The 27,682-nt window shown below is 39.9% G+C and overlaps 1 protein-coding gene across 1 annotated transcript in view; it reads right to left on the minus strand.

The window, feature by feature from the left end:
• The window catches only part of st6galnac3 (ST6 (alpha-N-acetyl-neuraminyl-2,3-beta-galactosyl-1,3)-N-acetylgalactosaminide alpha-2,6-sialyltransferase 3), a gene marked incomplete at both ends in the record, with an annotated part of 62,779 nt that extends 47,608 nt beyond the window's left edge, over positions 1 to 15,171 (minus strand). The window contains 2 exon segments of the mRNA XM_079232624.1: positions 15,071 to 15,126; positions 15,129 to 15,171. Of these exon segments, the coding sequence (XP_079088750.1) occupies positions 15,071 to 15,126; positions 15,129 to 15,171 (99 nt within the window).
• Between the last annotated feature and the right edge of the window lie 12,511 nt (positions 15,172 to 27,682).

Raw genomic sequence — 27,682 nt, forward strand, 5'->3', positions numbered from 1 at the left:
ACAACATCAGATAAGTCACATGCAAAGACTGAAAGGTGTGACAGCCACACTCATATGTTCCTCACTGTGAAAGAAATGCAGTTTTGGGCTATAACTTATCTATGAAACCATCATAGAAAGTAGAGTATCGTTTGCTCAGATTATTCTGCCACTAACTCGTGTCAGTTTGTTACACCACACTTTATTCGTTTGATCTCACAGTATAACAATGGAAGAGAAAAAGTGAAATGTAAAAAGGTACTGTTAGCCAGTATTTAGCCAGTACTTTGGGCAACAGGTACAAACTTTGCACACCGTCATTTGAGTGGAGTGGGATTTCTGGTTCCCTCGATACCAGACGTTAGTGTAGGCAGAAAGTCTACTAGATCACATTATATATCAATATTGAAGTGTTTTAAATTAATTATACCTTAGTAGATGATTTTACAGTCCACCAGCCAACCTGATTTGTCTTTGATGCTGTGATGCTGTGAACCCTGAACGATTATTTAAATGAAAATATCGGAGAAGTTTAGAGAGTAAATATATCTGAAGTGGAAATGCTAACTAAACACCTCTTTTGGTTGAGAACCACTTAATCTCAAACCATGCGTTGAATTTCAGAAGCTTTTCAAATGTTTTCTCCAGCTGAAAAGCACAATAACAAATGGTCCTGATGCTGCGGCCCTCAGTGCGTGCTGCTTCTGTTAAATATCACCCTTATCAGCGGTGACATATGAAAAGAAAATCCTTCAATCCAGGTCAAATGAACATTAATCTGCTCTGTTGGAATTATATTGCTTCATTATAGTACCGAACATCACAGAGAATCTTAATCTGCTCCCAAAAAAAGAATCAGTTTGCTTTTATGTGGCTCAGACTCTGCGGGGGGCAACAATAAGGAGGAAAAATCCAAACATCAATACTGCAAAAACTAGAGATAGTGTATGTGTGTGTGTGTGTGTGTGTGTGTGTGTGTGTGTGTGTGTGTGTGTGTGTGTGTGTGTGTGTGTATGTGTGTGTGTGTGTGTGTGTGTGTGTATGTGTGTGTGTGTGTGTGTGTGTGTGTGTGTGTGTGTGTGTGTGAGAGACTGGAAAGCAGTCAAAACCCATTTGACTAATGCATATCTGATATCAAATGGAGCATAATCCCCACAAGTATAAAGGATTAAACACTCTACTATATTTATTTCCCGTTCTGGATCGAGAGAACTTTTGGGACGAGGGAAAAACAAACCGCCATATGAAGCTCTACGCTTCACCACTCCGGCTGCTGCTCGCTCACTGGAGGAAGTGGGGCGTTTGTCAAAGTGAAGAAGAAAAATGTGCTCTTTGAGAAGCTGCATGTCTCTGTGAGCAGAAAGAGTCTACCTGTCAGAAACAAGGCATATTAAGATTTAATGTCTGACTGAGTTATCCTGCTGCAATAAAGACTCTCTGCTGTGTGGAGAGATTCACGTCCCTGTCCAACACCACTGCTCCTCCCTGGATGTGTGTCTTTGTTGCATTTGTTAAACAGTGCAGTCATCAATATAAATAATGTATTAATGGATAAAATGCCAAAACATTTGCTCGTTACAGCTTCTGCATGGTGATGTTTTGCAGCTTTATGTCATTCATCATCACCATCAATAGTAAACTAAATGTCTGAGTTTGAATGACGTCACAATTGTATATCAATCATTTGTCAACCACTTTATAAGCTTTATAGACAAAACGACTGTTTAATCTGAGCAGACAAGATTATACAAGAGTTGGTTTGTGACCAAGTAAAAAGTGTATTTAATATGTCTTGTTTGACTTTGTACAGAACATCAGCACCCTTAACTTGTTTGCACTACTGCAATGTGTGATTGTAACCGTTTTCTAAATGTCAGTTTTTCCCAATATTTTTTTGTGTTCAGTTCGTCCTCTGACTACTCGTGGAAACAGTCTAGTTCTACAGTTCGTCAAGTTGCTAATTGGACTGTAAACAATGAGCAGAGAGGAAAAGGAAGTCTTGACCTGGATATCTGCTGGCTGAACCGGGACCAAAGAAATACGGCCCGCTGTCCCCGGAGGCTGAGCCGCTGTCAACCCGACCGCTGATGTGCTCCATGGTTGGGGACAGCCCGACTATGACGATAATAACGTAGCTTCATGTATCAGTCATCAAGTATCATCATCCAGCTGCTTCACTCTCTTGTCTTTTGTGGGCAAATTGAGACTTAATGTGATTCTGAAAAAAATCCTGTTCTCTCTTCTACAATATTTATAACTTCTATTGTCGAGGGTTATATTTAGAGAGAACTTTGAGCCAGAATGTTTTGCGCCATTCAGTCATTCACAAAAAAAATGACTTCTGCTGCCCACTTGTGACAAGAGCCATTTCAGCTTTATCCTGCTGTAATATCGGAGCTTTTAAGTAGCCGGCTCTTAAATTCACAGATGGCCAACGGGCGAAGGAGGCCGCGCTGCCGGCCAAGGACGAAGCTGCTGTGGAGTGATGAGTCTGCCGCTCAGCGCCCACCACAACCTGACTGCAGACACCACATCTGCAGTCAGATGCCACATTATTTGTGTTTGAAGGGCGAAGGCAGGGGAGGAGATGTGGTTGTTGAGAAAAACATTGACCAGAGAAAATCCATTTCAATTTGCCAAATGCCAGCGCGGGATTACTGACATTTAGCAACTGATATTTCCCCTGAAACTCAATGGTGTCCCTCCATAACTCCATAATAGAGCCCCATCTCATTGGTAGTGATGGCACACACAGAGAATTTGAGTATATAAAGCACCAGTGCAAACTACACCAACATTTGTTTGGATTAGACCGACAGACAGATGCAGTACATCATCTAGAGGACATGGGGAACAAACAGCGTCACGTATTTTCTTCTTCTCTCGAGTGAACAGACATCCGGCCTCTGCAGAGATTTTCCTAAAGGTGTTATTTGTTAAAGAAATGTGTCCGACAAGGAAACTTCTCATCAAGGATGCTGGAGACAGAACGCAGCAATCACTGAATTTTCAGGTGGCTCAGTCATAAAAGATGATGGTGCTCGGCCCAGATGACTGAGATTGGTATTTCTGACATTTCATGGGTAAAGAAATTATTCTAAAAGTTAAATCAACAGAGGCCTTCAGGGATAGTCAAGCTTTCCTTTCAGTTGAAGGACGTGGAGGAGACGGATTAATATTCGCAATATATGCAATAGGTCCATACTGATGACACCAATATTGGCTGATACTGAGAGGGATGTTTTATAAAAATCAACTTTTCAGTGATCTCTGGTGGGAAAACTATGTAATGAAGACATTGCTTTTAAATTGCCACAAACCTAGTTTGCCATTTCTGTACTGCAATTATTAGTTGTATTACTTATCAGCAGATGTATACACCCATGCCAATATATCTGCAATAACCAAGAATCTGTCGATATACACACATAACTGAAGTGTTCAGTCTCAAAAACAGAGATAACTGATGAAATCGGCATCATCTTTCAAGCAAAAATGCCAAACTTTTTTCTGGTTTCAGCTATTTCAATGTGAAGATTCTCAGATTTGATGATGGCATATTTAATATCTTTGGGGTTGAGACTGTAATTGTTTAACCTTTCTTTATTTTTAATTAACTAGACTAATGGTTCTCAACCTTTTTTCAGTGATGTACACCTGTCGAAAAAAAGATTCTGCCAAGTACCCCCTAACCAGCGCAAAGCATTTTTGCTTGAAAAAAAAGATGTAATACACATCGCTGTGCCATCAGTGTCTGATTTAATATATAATATATACAATTCAGTTTATGAATTTACACTTATTTGTTTTATATATATTTATTAAATAGCTATTTTCAAAGGATTTTTAATTTATGCTAATTTTAAATATATCTTTTTGTTTTATCTCACGTACCCCTGGAGGGCCTTCACGTACCCCCAGGGTACACATACCAGAACCACTGAACTAGACGATAGAAGGGCTACTTAAGACGATTATTAACTGTGAATGAAAATAATTGTTAGTTACTACACCCAACACTGGACTAATGACTGACTCACGGGAATTCCCAGTACAACAACAAGATATGTTACATGCAGTCAGTGCCAATATGCGAAAAGACAGATGGGGAGAAATTTGCTCTTATCTTCCTGAGCCGCTGAACAAATAGGATATGTTGGCTTGGATAGAGAATTTGTTGTTTTTAAGATATATTAAGTCCAACTCCGAAATTCATGGAGTTTTTATAGAGGGATTAAAATCTCAACTGAATCCTCTTTGTTCAAAGCAGCAGAGATTTCTCAACACAAAAACATTGAAATGGTTTCCCAGTGCAGCTTTTTGTTTTCCATTAATCCTCTTTGGATTGTTAAGGTTCTCTGAGCGCTTGAACAACAGCATTGTGAAATGTAAGTGGAGCAGCTGTTGCACACAATAAACCAACCAGCCAGGTGAATTGAAGGCCACCAAACAGCTCCGCCGTGTGGCACATTCACATGTGGCTCATTCTGGAAAACAACAATACAGTTTGCAGAGTCTATTCTGTCAAAGCCTCAGTGGGGCTGCTGCACTGTGTGAGCAAAACATAGGTGTGTGTGTGTGTGTGTGTGTGTGTGTGTGTGTGTGTGTGTGTGTGTGTGTGTGTGTGTGTGTGTGTGTGTGTGTATGTGTGTGTAATTCACAGTGAAAAAAAATGCAATAAGTGGAAATTAGTGCCTACAAAAAGCATTAAAATAGACAAACAGATCTTGTTTATAAAGAAATGTGCCAGGGGAGGATCCCTCTGCATCCCCTAATCCCAAATATAAAACAAAAATAAGCCAATGTTTTTTTTAATACTTACTTAAGTGAGCAGAAGCGACATTATCCAAAGTACGCTGTGAAATGTTGAACCGCCCATTTCCTTTTCTCATAACAACCACCACAACAGAAAGTTCCATGGCATCGGCGAGCATAAAAGCAGACGGGGGATTATATTTCATGAAAGAAATTGACTTGTACTTTATTTAATGCTCTCACTTAACTGCCGGGCTCTATTTGTGTCTGTCAACCTCTTCAGTTCACGGAGGCAATCAGCCTCCCGGTGCTGGCGCCCAAAGCACCGCCGGACTTCCATTGGGGATAATAACAGTGGCACTTTTATTGGCTGGCTTGGTCGAGAGCCCTCAGGAAGGAGCCTATGACCAGACCTGGCTCCCATTGAGCACGACACTGACACCTCTATGAGAGAGAAAGTCAGGGTCGAGAATCAAAGCCAGGATACTCATCGGGGATATCTGATGTCAGCAAGAGGATGAATATAAACACGTCAAAGCAATAAATCAAGCTAAAAAAGCTGGTCTGGAGGGACCACAGTGGCACAGTTGGACAACACTAATGCAATTACAGGGATTTTCTGCTCGCTCAGAGGCTCGGTTCAGGGGCGGAGCGCAGAAAGCTCAAGGCGAGCTGCACAAAATCAGCCGTTACTCAGAGTAACAGCCAAGCCTGATCTTGCCACCTCACTGTCTGGAAAAAAAAGCTGTTGAGAAGATACACACGAGATTACAGCAGCGTGGCTCTGAGTTCTAGGGTGCTCTGCACTTCTGACGAGGTCCCACGCCAATCAAACTGAGCTAGACAGGTTTGGAATCTTGAATTTTGGGGGGCACCAACTAATTTATGAGGATTTCATAAAACTATGATACTAAATTGATACCTCAAGGAAGGATTTTACTTGCCCTCCCAAGCAGGTCATGGGCACATACTTAACAAGCACCACTGGATGATTAACAGGGTTCTTTGTTTTGCTTGTGGACACCTCAGCAAGGCAAATACTTAAACCACAATCTTCCTACTCAGTCTGGCGCCCGCTGCCCGTTTTGACTCAATCGGACTTCGTTGGTCATTTGGACGGCACTTCTAAGCCACATCAGAGTCCATCGAGAGCATTACTCCTTATCAAACACGGCCTCCGCTGGTCGCTCTCCTCGGGGGCTTTGGCTCGACCCGGTGCCAATAGGCAGTTAGGCCTTGCCAGCAGCACAATGTGCGGCGGGGGGACTTGCCAAATGCAATTCAGCAATGGTGCAACACGCTCATATGAGTCCAACTGGCTGGGACTGACTCTGTAACTACTTCATGTTCAGAAAAAAAAATGCTTCTGAAAGGTTGATATGATTGCCCAGAAATGTGTGATCAACTTCACTGAAAAGTCCACCAGGGGAAAAACTGTGTACCAAGAAAGGGAAATTTGACTAAAATATTGCAGTTTGTCTTGTTAACAGTAACAATTCTGACACAAACAGGACTACTGCTATTAAGTTGATTAACTGAGAAATAAGTTACAGTTAGTTACAGTTATTTAGATTTGAGCTGCAACTAAAGATTATTTTTATTATCATTTTCTCGACTAATCCTTTGGTCTATGATAGAAAGCAGTGAAAAATGTGCATTACAATTCACTATAGCCAAAGATGATATCTAGAATATTTAGCTTTTTTTGTCCAATCAATAGTTAAAAAGCCAAAATATTCAGTTTATTATGAAATAAGACGTAGAAAAGCTAGTCACGTTTGTTTGAAAAACAATTAATTAATTATAACTTGCAGATTTATTTTCCACTGTCCCACAGTCATTGTAAACCGCCATCTAATGCTGTTATTTGCATAGAAACACACAATTAAAATGATTGTGAAATAAAAGTTAGCATTTTAATTTAAATATTCTTTTAGATTAAAAAATGGAGTGTTGAATCGTTGCTGCCAGTCTGAGCTCGCCACGTCCCGCTGGAGCTCAGATTAGGGGTCAAAGGCTGCAGCGAAGCTGGCTCTGTGTCTGTCTGGGCCGCTGGAGTCTGACCTCAAGGAGTTTCTGGTGAACCTGCATGATTTCATCTTATTTCGGGTGGAATCAGATCCTGTGGAATCAATAACAAGCATTTAGAATAACTTTATAGAAATAGCCAATCTTCTCGCTGATGGTCTCGTTTACTTATCTCGGTCATATATAGAAGCTTCCGTATTAAATTATTAAGACTGTTTCATAACCAGTTCAAAGTTTCTCACAGTAACTCAATTTAAAGCAATTACTGGTTCCAGCTCCTGAACTTGTCTGTCTTATTGTTGCTCATTGAATATATTTGGGGTCAGACCTCTGGGACCTTTTCAATATTTTTTATACATTTTTATTATCATAATCATTTTAAGTGTTGATTGTAAAAATAAATGTTAATTTGATTAATAAGGGAAATAATCGACCGATTAATAATATAGTAAAGTAGTAATAGTACTAACTTTTCGATTATTTTAGAAAATTGGTTATTTATTTGTCATTGCAAAAACAAGCCACATTCCAGGTTGTTTTATACCGTTTTAAACTGAAAATGGGTTTTGGACATATGGCATTTGAAGAAGTCCCTTTGCACTGAGGGAAATTACATGTTTAAAATACCAAACAATTAATCAGTTCATCAAGAAAGAAAACTGTTGGATTATTCAGGAATAATTGTTTTTGCAGCCCTAACAGGTTTTATTTCGTCCCAATGCGAGTTTTCTTTTCTCATGCCACCTTCCGAACATTTCAATTCCCCATCCTGCCGTATGGCAAACAAGACACACATATCTCTGTAACAGCTTGTTCACACTATGACACATCTCTCACAGGTTCAGGCAACCACCGGTCATTCCTTCAAACTGTACACACACAATGTGAAGTCCATCCGCTATTTGTCATTTCCACGCAGCAGTAAATTGGCAAATCACCTGCTGGATCATGTTCAAACCCCAAAATCCACAGCTCTTTCAGGAACCGTCGAGGATGGATGATGCCATCTGACCACCACCAACCTGCCGTCTTGGCCGCACTCTCTCTGACTCACAGCTTGTACTGATGGCACTTACTCGTCTTTAACTATGAGTGGGAGTTTGTGGCTGATTGAAGAGCGAAGTGTTAAAGTCTTAATCGGAAAACAGTGTGTGACCCTTTAATCCCTGACGAACTTGATGTCTGCGGGAACGCGTGCGTGCGTGCGTGCGTGCGTTTGTGTATGCGTGTGTGGTGCACCATGCATCAGACAGGTGTGGTTAAAAACAAACACTGTGGCCAGCTGATCATCGGAAAATGATCCCTCCTAAAACCACAAAATGATGGTAAGAAGAAGATTGTAGGAGCTTGAGATGATTTTTGAAATCGGAAAACAATGCACTGCTGATATGAAACATATATATTGTTTCAGAGCTATGAAAGTAGTAGTATTGCTGGAACTGTGCTCTTGTGAATGAGGGGCCGAGCAATCTTTTGAAATGAAAACGCAATGTTCTACGATAATGATTACAATGTGTTTTCTCCTGATGTCTGGGAGAACAATGAAAGATTAAGAACTTCACTTAATTATTTTTCTTCATGAATGTTTGCTCTGTCTTCTCGCTTAAGGGTAATTAAAGAATAAAACTTCAACTTTGACATTACAGCTTCAGAGAGAGCATTTGTGAATGCATGTACAGTAATAATAGAGGTTATAGCCTTGAGGTTCTGAGAGAGTGCTATGTAATTTGATGCTGCTGACCGGGACTGCCATTACAGGGTGGAACTTAATTTGTAGGCTGCCTTATCGCCTCTTTCATTAAACTCTTGCCGTCTTTTCTTTGTATTTTGGGAACAGAAAGAAAATGACCAGCGCTGCTCAAACCGACAGTGACACGTGATTAAACAACCCAGGATTACCTGACCAACATGGCCAACGACACAGAGGGAGATCAAGCAAAGCCTTAAGTCTTGCCAGATGTTGGTAAGAGCGGTATGAGCGAATGATCTGCTGGCCCACTTCCTACGACCACGGCTGCTGGGTTTACGCCATATCTGGAGCGAGGTTATCCCCCTTGGTTACCACTGTGAATGAGCTAAACCTCGCTAGCTTCTTCTTCGTCTTTAGCTGTGTGTGTGTGTGTGTGTGTGTGTGTGTGTGTGTGTGTGTGTGTGTGTGTGTGTGTGTGTGTGTGTGTGTGTGTGCACAACAGATGTAGGTTACATTTCCATGATAAAGAAGCCACACGCTTAAATGGTACCCTGTCAGCTCAAAAGGGGTTGTAGAGAATAAATGGCAATGGCGAAGACAAAGACTTTATTTGAGGTCATTCAGTCAGGAGTCAAACTTAACAAAGTCAAACTTTAAAGTATAAATTATTCTCCATATTTTGGACATATTTTATTTTTTTTTAAACTGTATGAAATGTTTTTTCTGACATATTAGTGGCCTTCCGTTGAGACTTGAACGTGTTCACGTTAACCCCGCTGCTAACCCTGTAGCAACACCACTTAAGTTAACAGGCTTATATTAGCTACTATCGCACTGTATTTTAAGATGCGATGTCAACAAACTGCATGTAGCTTCTTGTAAATTATCTAAATAACTTGTATTGGTGTTTTAAAACACCAACACAGCAGCCAGCAATGGAGGCATTGCAGCCATTTTGCCAACGCTTTTGTTGAGAGTGCAGTAGTCAGAAATGGCTGTTGTCTCTAAATCTCAAAGGTTGACTTAAACGTTTTTTTTCTGGCTCAATTGCTTGTTAATACAGTCTAAACCATATGGTTCACAACATTAGCTTCACGCTGAGTCATTGGCAGCTCTCTCACACTCAGTGTGCGCCCTCAGAGGGTCTAGCTAGCATGAGCTGTCTTGGAAGTCAAGTCAAACCCATTTAATTAAATATATAGAGCTCAATATCACACATTTTCCTCAAGGGGCTGTACAATCTGAAATCTACTATGTCAGCAGAGAGGGGGTCTCTGCTGACATAGTGGATTTAGGTGAGGGACCCCTTTCATTCACGGGTTGCTCAGTGGTGGTGACGGAGAATAATCAGACTGCAAGAGCCAATCAAATCACAAGCTCAAATCACAAACTATGACCTAACTGATGCTGCATTTTTTTAAGCAAATATGGATGTTAGGTTTGTTTGTGTGTATTTTAAGAAATGTCAACAAGATGCATACTGAGCATTTTACAGAGAGACATTTTAATCTTCCCCGCTCTCTAGTGGACAAACTACATAATGGAGACACTGTATCTAAATGACCGGTTACCTATTACATTACCAACCTGAACTATTTCTTGCAACCTATCGAACGAAATACAGACTGATACAATGTTTGTGCAATAACCTAACACTATTTTTTGAGAATATCCTTAAATTCAAATGTCGGCCAAAGTGCAGAAATAAATCAAACTTAAATTTCTTAATTTTAGTCAGAAAATGTTGACCAATCCTCCAGCAAATATTAGTAGTAGAGTCCAGAAGTTACATTTGCACATACAACAAGCAAATATAGTTCCTGTTGGAGGGATTTACACTCTTTATTGATTCATATCTCACATATCTCACGAGTAAAACTAAACTTCTGCTATAAAGGAACTTTAAAAAAGTTAGCTATATCATTATTGTACGAAGGAATCGACTAAACTATTAGTAATTGATCTGTAGAAACAGTAGGAATAAAAATGAATCAGGTTTTCCTTTAGGACCCAGCACAGCCAGAACTTTAAAACAATCAAAGATCTCATGCAAACTTTGCATTCAAGAAGAAAAATAGATAAAAGGAGAGAATGGCACAAATGGAAATCTGAGCATGGATTTGATAACCCTTTGAAAATAAACCTGAGCCTCATTCAACATCCTGCCAGTGCCTTGCGCTTTCTCTAAAACTGCGGCGGGGCACTTTTTATCTGCCTGCCGTCTGCTGTAACACAATGACATGGGACAAGGGGGACTCAGAGAATTGCCATTCATCCCTGAAACTCTTAAGAACTGGGACACTCACTGAATTCCCCGCAGCTGTTACAACACCTCTCGACACACACAAACGACTGTGTGTTTGTGTGTGCATGCATTCATTAATTTGTCTCCTTTGTGTTCTTTCTACCCACTTGTACCCGCATGAACCCGTCAAAAAAAAGCTTGCATCGCTGGCCTTGTTCTGCCACATTTAGTTAGGAGGAACAGCAGAATCTCCATCTTTCCATGAGACATGATGGATAGCTCCTCCTGGACTCTCATGATGGAGGACAACAGCCGCAGCCTTTCCCAGCTTGAACACAGCTCTTCATGGATGAATTCACTCCAATTAAAACACAAGATAACAAAGAGGGAATCCTGATGGCAGAGGACTCTCTGCAGGCCTGGCGTACCGATAGTAAACGTGAGCAAAGTCGCAGACTGACAGCTGTGTTTCATCAACCACTCTGGGACAGGTTGGCGCATCCTCTCATGCACCTGAACACAGTGGTGAAGGGTAACCGAGTACTTTTACTGAAGTTTGTACTTTACTTGAGTGTTTCCATGTTATGCTACTTTATACTTATACACCACTATATTTCAGAAGGGAATATTGTACTTTTTAGTCCACGAGATTTATTTGACAGATAGTTACTAAAAAAACAATCAAACATATGATCAGTGCATAAAATACCATCTGTTAAAGATTAAACCAGTGGCTGGTCTAACTAACACAATGTTTCAGATTTAAATAATTATTTGAAGATACAGACTCAATCCCGTAATAATAGACGATGACAGGTTCTCTATAGTTTTTCAGCAGTATTTCAGTCTGACTACTTGTTTGACAGGATTTATTTACGGACTAATAACCACAAGCAACATCTGACTAATGTAACAAGAAACAAGAAAACTGGTGTCATTTAATTGAAAGTTACAGCTCATTTACTTCTGTCCACTTTTCCTTCAGTCACTCTGTAATTTGGACTATGTAATTACATGTTCCATTTTCTTGTAACATTTTTGAAATATAACATAATATTACAGTGTCAAATCAAGTGTGAAATGATCTTCTGTCTTAGATAACAAAAACAGCCTGAGAGCTTTTGTAAAGTGACACATTGCTGACAGACTTGTTTCTTCCGGTGGGTGTTGGAGGATTGACAGCAAACAAAGTGCCTTTAAAGGAATGAAAACTCTGTTAACTTGTAAAACTGGTAATTTTGGTCAAATAAAATACAGATAAAACATAAAGTCTAACTGTCTGAGACCAATCAACATGTGGAGTCTTCTGAATGGAGAGGAATGACGCTGATGATCTTCAACTACACTGATGATGAATTCATCTTTAAAGATATTAAAACCTCAATTGCCTCACCAGCACACTGAGAACAATTACATTGGGTGTCACTGTGCAATAGATTAGACATTGGGCTATAATTAAATATTAATGTTAACTGAGATTCATCAGAATCACACTGTGAATTTTTTATCTCCAATTTTTCTGTCCAAATGTTTGATTCCGACATGCTACAGTTATTTTACACATAAAAAGAGTTGGTTTAAGCTCAAATGGAACAAATTGAAACTTTGAATTTTTTTTATTGTACATGATTTGACATATCATGATAGTTCCACACATTTTAGTTTAAGTGCCAATTACATTAAAGCTAAAACTATTTCAATAATTGCTTAATCTTTTAAGTCATTTTTCAGGGAAAGATATCCAATATTCCCCGGTTCCAGCTTCTTATGTATGAGGTTTTGCTATTTTTCTTTAAAAGTTCTGAAATTAACCTAAATATTTCTGTGTTTTAGACTGTTGGTCGGGCAGAAAATAACATTTACTTTAACCTGTGGTGGCCATTTTTCACAATTTCTTTGACATTTCATAAACCAAACTACTGACCGCCATCATTGGCAGATTAATCAATGATGGAAATAATTAGTTGCAGCTCCTGTACCAATTCAATGCCTCACATTACAGAACATACAACAGCTTTTCTTACTAAACCCTTTTTATAAACATATAATCAAAATAATACTTAATCCATGAGACCTTTTCATCGTCGTCCAGCTTTGGTGGAAGTTTACTTCCTGTCAGCTACCGCATGAACAAACATTGCAACAAGGAAAGGTCATTACAGCATCGACACAGCGTTACAATTTTGCATTGGTGCCAAACTTTGATGCCGGTTCTATTTCAGTGAATGGAGCGGGCATTGCAAGTCCCACTGTAAACCATTACATTTGTGTTGTTTCACTTTTGACTGAAAAATATTTTTACACGATAAAAAAAAGACACACACTTTGAGTGATTTTGACTGATATTTTTTATCTAAATATGCATGTTGGTTTTCCTTGTTATTGGTCTCCAAATAGATCATGGCTCTGTCCAGCAGATACATGGAGCTCAACTGAAGACAGCTACATCATGAAACATAACCAAACGAGGGAGGTCCGAGCTATTATTGCCGACCAGAATGCAATTATGACCAGATACATTTATTAATGACTCTGATTATAACTGGTTGCACTCAATAGTATGGCTTGTCGGAGTTAGGTTAGTATAAGACTTCACTGTAGGCTATAATGACTTCAGTTTGCCTCAGGTATTTACATTCATACTAGTCATCTAGCCTATATTATTAGCGAGCACACACATAAGTCATGACAGCGATTGAGCTAGAGAGAGTGTAAAAATGTGCTCTCACTCCCGAACATCTCTGACTGTTTCCTTTACACCTTCACAAGGATTATTACGAACATTAACTGTTTTATCTAAAAATGAATGTAGGAAGTCTCAAAAGAGATATTACTGGATAATGTTGGCTTTACAAATTGCAAATGCTAACTTAGATCATTGATGAACAAGTACCGGTGTAAAGGTCCAGATTTAGAGAGGCATAACGTTATCAAATGTGGCGATTGCCAATAATATAGAGGGCAGGCTAACGTTAGCCCTCTTGAATATTATTAAATATCCTTAACTGTTTGATGGTTGGTTAGTCATTGATAACAAAGGTGTGTATTTCCCAGACACAAATGTTATGGAAAGCAACATTTGCTGTGCAACGTATTGAAGCTGTGTTAACAATGTGTGCGTGAGTAAATCTCTGGTTCCAGATTTCACAATATTAAGATTTGCTGCTTGTCTCTGCTGTACATCCCTGCAAATGGAATATCTTCCGGACAAAACAAGCTGTGCAAGTCAATCGACAGAAACAATTTAGATAATTAATTTCTTATTTAAGTTACTTTAAGCAAAAAAAGTCAATTATACTTAGTTTGAGCTTTTCAAATGTAAGGACGTGCTGTTAATTTGTTGTTATCTATGATTGAAAAACTGATTACTTTGTGTTTTGCACTGTTGGTCAGACTCAGGAAGCAATTGGAAGAGGTTACGTTGGATTCGGGAAAACTGTTTTCCACTCTTTTCTGACATTTTAGAGACAAAATGCCTAATTGAGAAATTGAAAAATGCAACTAATGTAGCAGAATTTGTCAGTAAAAAAATGTTGTCGATTAAACCTGTAAGTCATTTTTAATCAAAAATATCACACATTTGGTGATTTACATTTCTCAAATGCGAGGCTCTTTGCAAACTGAATATTTGGGGATTTTGGACAGTTTGCTTGATACAACTGAAATAGCTAATCAAAAACAACATATTTCACATTTCGTGAAAGTTGTGTGTTTTGCTGTGTGTTTTGTTTCATATATGACCAACTACACGTTAAGCTCTGGCAGTGTTGTAAACATCTGCAAATGAATGATATTAACTGAACTATAGTCAATTGAAAAGGATGAAACAAAGAGGAAAGTGAGAATCACTGAGGAACTTTTGTAAACTTTCTCTTCGTCTGTAAAGACAGCTGTGGCTGAGATTGTAAACTCCTCACATAATGTGAACACCTGAACACGTCATGAGGCATGTTGTGAACACAGCATGGCTGCATGGCCTGCTTGTTTTTGTATACGAGCAACGACACTTGAACATGAACCAAATGCACGCACACACACACACACACACACACACACACACACACACACACACACACACACACACACACACACACACACAACTAAACAAATACGAGGGCCTGGCTTTTCTTCATGTGCACGAGCTTAAATCCCAAATTCAGAGTCCCCCCCCCCCCAAAAAAAAAAAAACAGGCGACCAGACAGAAAGCAGAGGAGGGTTAATTGCCTCCACGGAACATCACTACAACCAGCTCACATTTCACATCTGCTAACACGCACACTGAAGCCAACCACGCCAGGAGATTCTTGTGCGTTTTTTCCTGCCTTCTCCCTTTTCTGGTTGTGATGTATATTAGAGAGAAACCTCTTCTTACCTTGCACATCCAGGCCATTCTTATTTCTATGCAGACAATGGTGGACCGCTTGTTTTCGTCCGCCCCAAAATGCCGTTCACCGCGTCCGTTTCCCAACACATGTATTCACGTATGCCTCACAAGAGGACACGTAGATGCGGTGCAGTTATACGCGGGGATCAGCCCCATAAATATTGGAGTGTACCGTTATTCGTCTCCTCTGTCGGTTTTTTTCTCCCAGTGGAGCTCGCTGGGACCTGGACTGACGCTGCGCTGCTACTGGCCGGCATCGACGCAGAGCCCCGCCCCCTCCAACGTCACGTGACCACCGCTGATTTCCTGACTTCGGCTTTTAAAACAAGTCTGAAGATCAGTCTGAAGACAAGCTGCATTTTTCAGCGCGAAATCTTTCTTTTCTGCGAATAACATTTAAAAAAAAAAAATTCAAAGTGTTGAATAAATAAGAGATCATTGTGTGTGGAAAAAAAGTATCCAAACCATTTTCTTTTGTATAATAATAATAATAATAATCTGTTTTTGTATAGCACCTTCCATACAAGAAATGCAGCACAAATAGCTTTACAATAAAGGAAAATAAAACACACGTAATAAAATTAGATACAAATTAAAAATAAGATGAAAATAGAATACATATGAACATAAAGTGGGAAATAAAACCCACTGAATAATCTCAATAAGAAGAGGAAGAAGAAGAAGGAGAAGGAGAAGAAGAAGAAGAAGAAGAAGAAGAAGAAGAAGAAGAAGAAGAAGAAGAAGAAGAAGAAGAAGAAGAAGAAGAACATCAGTACAGTATTGTATATTTGCAGGATTCACATATACACCAACACTGCAGCAGAATCAAATGGTCTCCATACTCTTACTCTGTTCTTTACTTTTATAGATCAGTGGTGGAGATTTTAATTAAAGCAAAACCTTGAGTGCAATGTCAACCAACTTTTTATCAATAGATACACCACATAATCTAAGACAACAGGACACGTTTGGAGACACCACATTTAAGAGATTCTTTATGTATACTTACATTCTATGTATAATTTTGTCCTCCTAATTGTCGTTACTGAAATTGTATCTGTTGGTCTATTCTGTACACACACTATCTATTGCATGTCTGTCCATCGTGAAGATCAACGGTCACTTCCTAGAAAACAGAGACGCGCAGCACTTGCGGCTTGGAATCCAAACCATTACAGACGACAAAGCCTCATCACAGGGGTGTGATAGTGACTCCTCATTCCCTGACCAGCTAAATGACTTCGATGCTCGCTTTGAAGCCTCAAACAGCATAATGGCCTAAAAGCAGATATCTTCAACATCTCCCTGAGCCAGGCTGCTGTTCACAAGTGCCTCAAGTCCGCTATCCTCGTACCTCTGCCAAAAATGTCCCATGTTTTATGCCTAAATGACAACCACCCCACTGCACTGACATTAGCGATAATGAAGTGCTTTGAGAAGCTGGTCATGCACTGCATCAGATCCATCCTAACCCAACCTTAGACTCCAAACAATTTGCAGACCAGAACAACCGGTCCATTAAGGGTACAATATTCTCTTCCCTGCTCTTGGAAAAGAAGGATACTCACATTATAATGCTGTTCATAGTTTTTTACCTCAGCGTTTATTACAAATCATACCATAACATCTAATAAGAATCTGAATACACTGGGCATCAACACACTAACACAACTGTATCCTGGACTTTCTCACCTGAAGAACACAGTAGATCAGGATATAGGTAGCATAACGTCGAGCCCCAATCCCCTGAGCACTCAGTCCACCTCTGTTCACCCCGCTGACTCATGATCCAGCCTCAACCACGTCATCAAGCTTGCTGAAGATGCGTCAGAGATGAGTCTCGTAGTGATGAAGCTCACTATAGAGAGGAGTTGGAGAATCTAGCTTTGTGGTGCGGGGACAATAACCTCTCCATAAACGAGGGAAAGACCAAGGAGATGGTCATTGACTTCAGAAGAAGCCACGGTGAATCAATGGCACCGCCATCGAAAGTCAGCAGTACCAAGTTCCTGGGAGTTCACATTGCCGATGACCTGACCTTGTTCACCAACACCACAGCCTTCACCAAGAAGGGCCCAGCAATGCCATCACTTCCTGCGGAGAACGAGGAAGGTGAACAAGAACAAATTGTGGTACTTTGTTGATATTGTCTCGTGAAACCAAGCTATTCTGTGGAAAACAAGTACAGAATTTGTGGGAAGATATTACTTTGGTAAAACAATCCATTTCTGAAAATTCTTTAATGTAAGTGCAGGTTCGAGGCTGACTGTGGTGTGATTTTTGTCCAACATAAATGTTCTGTTGCAGTGGTTCTCAAAGTGAGAAAGCGGGGCTCTTTGTAAGAATGCTCTTTTAGAGGAGCCAAAGTATCCTAATACATTTAAGGCACAAACTGGGTACATATGTACCTTTTCTTTCAGTCATGCTGATAAAAATGAGAAATACAACTGTGGCATTCAGTGCATGTAGAATGTCAGTCGTGTTTCTTATCTGAGAATATTTAGGTGGGGAGACAGTTTAGTGAAAGATAAACTCGGGACATAATATATGTTTTCATCAAGTGCTGACTTGAATGCTTAAAGTGTTGCAGTGAACAAAATTGACGTCTTGGACATCGTTTAGGGATCCTGATAGAAACTGTACTACTCGGTGACATTATATTATTATATTGCCTCAAAGAGTTGGATTTAGGCTTCGAATTGGGAAACCTTTCCGAATTTAATCCCAAAATATTAACAAGTGAGCCAAATTAGATAAATCTATTTTTCCAATTGCATCTCAGGAATAACCTGTGAAAAGGCCATTATTAAATTCCAGCAAACAGATGTGACTGTGCTTTCAGGTTGCGGTTATCCTGTTCAGCGTCCCAGAAGGACTAGTAGCCGTCTGTCAATCAACATTTCACACTGCTGACAATGGTCAAGTTTCCAGTCCACCTTTCCTACATGTCTTTGGACTTTGGGAGGAAACCGGAGCACCAACACTGAACATGAGCCGACATGGTGAGAACATGTTAACGTCACAGGAAGCAGATATCTTGACCTTTTATGAGGAAAAAGAATGGCTTCATTAGTAGAAGGCTATACTTGCTCTCAGTGCACCCACTGTTATGGTCGGTCTTAAAAGCCTATGTCACAACTTTTACAATTCTGATTGGTAAATAATAACATTTGTCAATACAGATGTTATGTTATGACAAAACTAAATTAGTCGATTCACTGAAGACTGCAAAGCTTTCTAAACTCTCTTGTTTCATGTCATCCTCTATATGTATATAAACTATATGGAGAAAAAGGATGTGTATGTTGCAATGTTTACAGTCTATGGTCAATTCAAATGGTATAAAAGCAGAACAGAGGTTTGTGAAAGAATGTTTTCTACACCTTGCTAAAAATTTTTTAGCAAAACAGTTTTTTGACAGGACATAATTCATCCCAGAAAAAGGTTTGAATAGATGGTATAGGTCCACCATAATACACCAAGTAAAGGAGCACAAGGCCTGGCTCCAGACAACCAATCGGAAAACATATTTCAATTTAATCTTTTTTAGAAAGAAAGAAATATAAATTATCCTATATTAATCCCCTAGGGGAAATTCTTCTCTGCATTTGACCCATCCTTGGTTAGGGAGCAGATAGGGGTTCAGTGTCTTGCTCAGGGACACTTCGACGTGTGAACTATGGGGGGACTGGGGATCAAACCGGCTACCTTGTGGTTACTGGACGACCACTCATCCCCCTGAGCTACAGCCGCCGATGCTGTGTTTTAGAAATGGTTTATGAGGCAGATTTTTGGTATATTTGCACAGAAACTGTTGAACTCATCAGAAAAAATGATGCAAACTCAGGTAAGTGGTTCAGATGCTGCCTCTGTGTTTTGCCATGCCTAGACGGGGAGGCTGTAATTGAGTTCAGCTGCAGTCTGCCATTCTGCCAGATGACATGACACCTTGAGTAAATAGACATTTTCCAAGATGTCAGTCTTTTTTGCAAATGAAAGAAACCAATCTGAGTTTTTCTCTTTTTTTTTCGAGCAGACTATATTTGATATACCCCATCTGTAATTACTCCAACACAAACAAGCATGAATCCACCGAGGTACAAACATTTGCTGGTGGAAAGAGGAGCATACACTCAAACACTCTGTAACCACAGGCTGCTGGTGCGCCACAGCTTTGATTGGCTGTCAGCACATTGATTACATTTCTCAGTTACAGGTGTGGAGCAGGTCCTCTCACCAAATCAATACCTATATTGGGGTTATCACCAAATCTCACTTTCACTCTTCTCTGTGAAAGCTTTTCAAACAGAGCATGAAAAAAGTAATCCTCAAACTCTGAGAGAGCCACACCACGGATTAAACTCTGTGTGTGCATCCCGCTCAAAGAGAGAAAGTCAAGGTCATCTGCAGACCATGCATCTGAAATTAGCTCTGAGTGATTAAGAGACTGTGAATAATACACCGTCATCTTTTTGGATGTGAAAAAGCTATCAACCTCAGGAAAGCTGGGGAACGTAACATAACGCCTTCAAGATAATACTCTCCATCCAGCAGCACATGTGCACATTCTGGGATTCACTTCCAACTTCCAAATGGAAACAATGCTGTGTTCCAGTTTCATACGAGATACTAACTTTCACTACGGGTGTCAAAATTACTATATGTGAGAACTGAGATATTTAAATCATCATGTTAATAATACACGTGATACTATTGTCTTAATGCTTAACCATCGATGTCATGTTAAAAAGCATATTCAGTCCAAACAAAACTGTTTTTCGGTTTAAAAATGGAAAAATTACCTACTTTGTGCCAAGACAGTGTCTCATCTAGTCGACCTAGTATTAAACCAATCAGCCATTTCTGCATGTGCCGTATGATGCGGTCTAAGCAGCAGTAAACGGACCCTATACAAATTGTATATTTTTATAAACTTTAAAGTTGAATACTTATACGTATTTATAAGTTTTAAGATAATAAGCGTGCTATGCGCTGGGTGTCACATTCACAAAGCTGTTTAATGTTATGTTATTGATGTTACAGATTCTTTGCACAAGCAACATCTCAACAGTGAAATTGTGTTTTGTCAATATATTTAGAGATTCAGACAAATATTTAATAAACACATCAGAGATTTGACTCAAGATAAGATCTAAGGTAAAACGACCTGCAGAGACGAGAGACATTATAACTATCTGATGAAAAGGTGTGAAAACAAAAGTGCTTAAAGATTCAAATGTCTAACCGTGATTATACTGTATATATGACAATATACGATAAAACGTGACAATATACGATAAAACGTGACTGGATCATATATCATATTTCGAAAAGGAAAAAAGTGACCTCATTTTAGAATTTTGAAGTGAAGAATAAATAAGCAATAACAAATGAGCACAGTAGGGACATTTCAGTCCAGTTCAGTACTTTCTCTCTCTGAAAAATACTGGACACCAAGCTGAGAAGCAGAGCTCTGATTCCTGTTTCAGAATACCTGGATCCATTTGCTTGATGAGAATGGTCACCATTGGTCTGGTTCCCAGGCTTTAGTCCAGTGAGCCCAGTAAGAGGATGCCTGAGTGATGATGCCTGAAACCCTCCCCCTGTGCTGACAGACGCACGCACAAAGACACCGGTGGAGGTTCCCAGCTGATGGAGACAAGTCGTTCTTCACAGTCCGTCAGTGTGGAAGAGACTGGTCAGGCAGGACATCTGTAGGTTAGAGTTTTACTTTTTATCAAACAAATAATCTGCAATTAGTGCATGTAAACCTTTATGCCAAATAACCAACGTGTTTCAGTATGTTAGAGAAGAAGATAATAGCTGAAAAAATAATAATAATGATAATGTTGTACATCGCTGCATGTTTCACTGCCTTATGTTGAGCAGCTACTATAATGCTCAATGATTACATAATAAACATGACAAGCTTTGCGCTCCAAAGTCCGGTCCAGTGCCCCGCCTCTCACCCAATCCAGCCCCACGCGGCCCTCTAAGCATAAGCAGAGCTGCTTTTGGTATAACTATACAGATGGATAGATGTATTAAAGGTGTCCTGTGGAGTTTTTGACCTCCAATGGCACTGCGGAGCAGTTTTTAACTGTTTGTATTATCAGACAAATCGGCATCCACAACACCACTCGCTATTGGGACCAAAAAACTAAAAGATTATGCTAGAATTACAGACAAAACTACAACTCCCATGGAAATTTACCAGCATGGCAGCATGTATAGTTACATAATTGTAACTTTTGTTAATAAAACACTCTCTTTTAACATTTTTTTGCTGTCATCTCTGCTGTCTAAAAACTTCATCAACATGCTTTGTTCTGCTGCCTTGTGAAAAAAGAAATGAAATGATGAAAAGTAGTCAGAAATAGTCTTTAACTTTTCCAGTTTTCATTTTCACACTTGTGTAAATAACCTCTTAATTAGCTTTTAATGAACCATTTAAAATGTGGTGGTAATCCAATCGCCACTCTGTGGAACAGTTATAGTCTCGCTGTGACTTGAATGAAGTGCAACTCATGCAGCACTTTCACACAAGTGGAGCATTTCAGACTACGACTGTGCACAGAGGATGTACTCGCACATCAGATTGCCTCCAGCTACAGAAACAGCGGATAAGCTGCTGTCCCATGTTCCTGCTCTGCTCCCCAGACAGCTTACCAGGATGAATCATCTTGACTCAATACGACCGATTTTCCTCTCCTGCCACTGAAAGGAAGCATGAATTGAAATCTAATTACCAGGTGTTCTTTTCCATGCTGTCTCATTCTGATAATGTGTGTAATGGTTAATCTCAAAACACAAGCTCTTTTTATTATCATATGTTTTGGTTATTTTGCAATCAAGTAGCTTTAAGGTCATGTTATTGTTTCTTTTTGACAGTATCTTTATCTGTCTATGAAAACAAACCTCTGATAAATGTCAGCATCACCATGCAGTATGTCTGCGCAGCAGTTGTGCTTTACTGCCTCCTAGTGGTAATAACAGTGTGGTGATAGGAAATAAAGGAGCGTGATTAGGATTTAAGGACTTGAGTCAAATGTCCTCAATTTCTCACGAGTTATTCTGATTTCTGAATGGATGATTATAAAGAAATGTTTTGTGGCATGTCTTATTTGTAGAGCCTGAGACAGAAGACAAAGTTATTTGTTAGCGATGTAATCTTATAGAAGCTATGATTTAACCACAGAAATTATAGTTTTGGATTCTATTTCTTGTCATTATTCTATTTTTTGGTCTCTTGGGTGCATGTGGGCTGGGAACTTGCATGTGCATGACACAATAAATAACTAGCCATTTAACTAATTAACGAACTGTTGCATTGATGCAGTGGTGCAATCACAACCAAGTATATACACTCACCTAAAGGATTATTAGGAACACCTGTTCAATTTCTCATTAATGCAATTATCTAATCAACCAATCACATGGCAGTTGCTTCAATGCATTTAGGGGTGTGGTCCTGGTCAAGACAATCTCCTGAACTCCAAACTGAATGTCAGAATGGGAAAGAAAGGTGATTTAAGCAATTTTGAGCGTGGCATAGTTGTTGGTGCCAGACGGGCCGGTCTGAGTATTTCACAATCTGCTCAGTTACTGGGATTTTCACGCACAACCATTTCTAGGGTTTACAAAGAATGGTGTGAAAAGGGAAAAACATCCAGTATGCGGCAGTCCTGTGGGCGAAAATGGCTTGTTGATGCTAGAGGTCAGAGGAGAATGGGCCGACTGATTCAAGCTGATAGAAGAGCAACTTTGACTGAAATAACCACTCGTTACAACCGAGGTATGCAGCAAAGCATTTGTGAAGCCACAACACGCACAACCTTGAGGCGGATGGGCTACAACAGCAGAAGACTCCACCGGGTATCACTCATCTCCACTACAAACAGGAACAAGAGGCTACAATTTGCAAGAGCTCACCAAAATTGGACAGTTGAAGACTGGAAAAATGTTGCCTGGTCTGATGAGTCTCGATTTCTGTTGAGACATTCAGATGGTAGAGTCAGAATTTGGCGTAAACAGAATGAGAACATGGATCCATCATGCCTTGTTACCACTGTGCAGGCTGGTGGTGGTGGTGTAATGGTGTGGGGGATGTTTTCTTGGCACACTTTAGGCCCCTTAGTGCCAATTGGGCATCGTTTAAATGCCACGGCCTATCTGAGCATTGTTTCTGACCATGTCCATCCCTTTATGGCCACCATGCATCCATCCTCTGATGGCTACTTCCAGCAGGATAATGCACCATGTCACAAAGCTCCAATCATTCCTAATTGGTTTCTTGAACATGGCAATGAGTTCACTGTACTAAAATGGCCCCCACAGTCACCAGATCTCAACCCAATAGAGCATCTTTGGGACGTGGTGGAACGGGAGCTTCCTGCCCTGGATGTGCATCCCACAAATCTCCATCAACTGCAAGATGCTATCCTATCAATATGGGCCAACATTTCTAAAGAATGCTTTCAGCACCTTGTTGAATCAATGCCACGTAGAATTAAGGCAGTTCTGAAGGCGAAGGGGTCAAACACAGTATTAGTATGGTGTTCCTAATAATCCTTTAGGTGAGTGTATAGTATACCAGTACAATTATTAAGGTACTTCCATTTCTACTTTTTACTCCACTAAATCAGAGGCAAGCATGTGATTAATTACACAGTTTAACGTTAACCATCACAGTGTGAAATTAAGTTTTACTGACAACCATAATCCGTCAATATACAGTAAAAAAATGCAATCAGGACATCGGCATTGATCTCTGATCATGTGACATTGCAAACGACCAATCTGTATCTACATTGACAGATGTCAATGTAGATACAGATTGGTTAAAGCCCGCCAACAAAAAAGATCCTCACGACACTGTTTAAAAAAATACATACGTAGGCCAAATGTGGAGTTAACAAAACACTTCCTCCTCCATTTGGTAGCAGTGACACTCGTCCCAGTGGCCGTGAAAATGCAGACGTGATCTCATGAGTAACTTTCAAGCCGACATGGACAAGAAGTCCTTGAAGTGCAACAACAATGATTTGACAGCTGAGCTGACCCAAAGCTCCACAACAGCTACTAAAAGCCCCTTGAGGTTGACTGTTTTGTCAGCTGCCAAGGTCGAGAATGAACTTTTCAAAACATTTCCGCATGAAGAAAATACATCTTATATATATATTCTGCAAAAGATAAAACCTCAAACTGTGTGCTGCCCTTGAGCAAATCGGCTGACCCCAAACCGCGTAGGAGGAGCTGCTCAGCGTTCACCAGGCTGGTTGTTGCTGGAGGGAGCTCAGGTGAGTTTACCTGGAAAAACCATGGATGATAAAAGAACAAAATATAACTCTGTGCCCTGAACACTGACAGTGGATCCATAAATAGTGTGCATACGTCGAGAGTGCATAGCATTCATTTCAAGCTCTTGACAGCCCAGTTAAGATTTCCAGCAGCAGTAAAACAATGCTTCTCTCTCGATTCCTAATTCATGATGGAAAACGTGACAGTCTATTTTTTAAAAGAGTATCACAGTGTTTTCAAGAGAGTAATCTTTTGAGGGGGAAATAATGTTTTTTAAGCATCTATATATAATCACTAATTGTTTAATAACATACATTGTAAAGACATTGTGAAAGCTGCCACTCCAGGAGCTGCTTAGAGACCAAAAACAGCTAAAAGAGGGTGAATATTGGACATACATTGAACATATGGTGGACCAAAACACGGCTACGTATTAATGAATAAAAAAGGAACAGCTTAGTTCAGCTTATATTAGCGCAGACAGAAACAGCTAGCTTGATTTGACTTAACTGTGTCTGAAAGCATAGAAAACTTAGCAAGATATTTAGTTTTTGCTTGATCCGAATAGAAAAACAGTGTAAAAACAAAACATTGTGGTTTTAACGGGAGTTTTAATCTCCTGGAAGTTAGTTGCCGAGCAAGTTAACGTTCACAACCAGACTTAATTCATCAGCGTGCTTGTGGGCGCTGGCAGGCCGGTTTAGTTTCCTTTGAACAGAGCCAGGCTCGCTGTTTCCAGTCTGCTACGCTGAGCTATAGCTTCATATCTAACAGACATGAGAGTGGTGTTCTTCTCATCTGACCATCTACAACAAAAGGAACAAGCGTATTTCCCAAAATGTTGAACTATTCCCTGAAAGTAAGCTGTGAAGTAAACTGCAAAATAAAATAATCGTCATCCTTGGCATGCATCGGTATTTCTGACGATGGATTCTCTAACAGACAGAAGGTCTGTGTGGCCTTGGCAGAGCTCAGTGATCAGTGTGTTGTGAGGGCAGTATAGATGTTTTCATCAGCTAGACCGCTGCTGAACTTTAGTTTAGTAAAGTTGGTTGGATTCTTAGACATCAGCTTACATCTTTCCACTTCTCCCAAAGCATTGTCGTGGATGTGTGACAGATGTGTCATAGGACAGCAGCACTTTGACCAAAGCCACCACACCAACAGAGCAGTTGTCTAACAGAAACTGTTGTAATTTAGTGGGTGAAAAACTCCACCGGGACATGACATGAGGTAGATTAGGAATTCAGTGGAAACAAACTTTCTCCAAACAAAAGTCTTCCGTCCATGCCAGAGTGTTGAGCTATAAAATCAGACCTCGCCAGAGCTGTTGAAGGACAATAAGTACAACATGTCAGTCCCTGATAATAACCACAGACTGGGTGAAAAGTTGACCATGAATCTCTTGTGGAGACATTTTAAAGCATTTCCATTTCCCACCAAACTTGTGAGTCATTGACATTCAGACGCAACGCTGCAGCGGTTTAATTAAACATTTATTAAGTGATTGTCTGCTGTGCCTGTGGTTCGGCAGCATTTGGCTCAGCCCCTGTGGCCTGGACTAATCCTCAGCATTTTGTGCTGAGATAACAAGAGGATGACAAGACTGAGAAGAGGAGAGGGAGGGGAAATGGGTTGCGCCTTTCCTGACCAACAAACAAGACTGAGGGGGGAAGGCTGTGATCAACCCATCTGTCTTTCTCTCTCTCTCTTCCTCTCTCTCTCTCTCTCTCTCTCTCTCTCTCTCTCTCTCTCTCACACACTGTAGTTTTATAACTCTCTGCCTCTATCTCTCATTCCCACTTTTCTTTTTTTTCTTCTCTCCCACCTTCTGTCTTTCTCTTCATCTCTCTCTTCTTCACTAATGAGAGCCGGTGGGGTTTCTCAGTTGCCTAACAACCAGCATGTTTGTCTCTGCCCAGACACCAGGGCGGCACAGATTACTGCTTCCCCATAGCCTATACAAAATACACAAATAAATAGAAAACTCACAAGGCTGACAGTTTTATTAAATAGTTTAATGCAATTCTGAGCTGCACTGAGAATATCACTTGGTGAAACATGCATCTAGCAGGGACAGAAGGAGTGCCAGGAATGAGTGGCATGAGCCATCTGACTACCACCGCCAACCTGCATCCTTACTACCCACAACTCCATTCAAAAGTGTATATGCCCCCCCCAGTAATTAGTGCACGGAGATAATGTTCCACATAATTACTGTTATCGCTTGATCACAGGACTCACATTTTGTATTCATTCATTATTATATGAAAGTCATTGTTAGAAATTGTTCCAGGTGAAGTGTCACTTTCTTATCAGGCTGCACATTACAGAAGAAGTCATTATCCAAACTACAAGGAAGAAATCATGTAAGAGAGAATTATCTGCCTCTAATTTCTCAGGCGTGCATCAACCTTTACACTCCATTATTACAATCTGCCACGGCAATGAAACATAATTTATCATACAGTATCAGCTGTGGCATTTCTGGAGTGCCACCATTTTTACTACAGCCTCTATGTGGATGTGATGTAGGATGTAAAATGCATGAGGAAATGTAAAAGTGTATCACAGTTACACCATAGATCTTTGCCATTTGCATCTCTGTATTGATTACATTTTTTGCTTGAGTCACATCACAAACGACCCATAATCTGGGCATTTTCTCACAGATATCATTGATGAGAAAATAATACATGGTGGGCATCAAAATAAATGTAATTTGAAAGATTAGGCTGCCATCTACTCAACCAGACACAAAGGTGGAATGGAAATGGACTTTGCAAAAATAATCATTTTACATTTAAACGTTCCACTACACCAATCTCCCTCACTCTCCCTCCCTCTCACTCTCACACACGATCAGAACTTACACCGACCCTTAAGATGCTTGTATTTATTACAAATTGATTAAGGCCTTCACAATAAAAGTACCCTCTGTGTGTTTTGTGTCTGATAAATGGTAGTTTCCTTCCCTGCCAGTAGATGGCGCTCTTGAGGTGCAGGGCTCTCAGCCTCAGGCCTGAGGCCTCACTGTCTGTATTTATCTCAAACAAAGACTCCTAAAGGTTCTTTTGTTGACATAAAACAGTAAAAGAACATCTGACATTTAATGTCATGTCAGTATGTTCAATTGTAATACTTCTTCTCTTTAAAACTACAGATCAGCTGTTTGTTCAGCACATTGTTTTCTGAGATTTCTCATTTATCTGTCACACATACATTTTAATTCAGCACATTACATTAATTTCCTGTAATATTTATTCTTATTTTTGCACTTAAAAATTAAAGGATGGAATG

The sequence above is a fragment of the Taurulus bubalis genome (genome assembly GCF_910589615.1).
Source record: "Taurulus bubalis genome assembly, chromosome: 1".
Lineage (NCBI taxonomy): Eukaryota > Metazoa > Chordata > Actinopteri > Perciformes > Cottidae > Taurulus > Taurulus bubalis.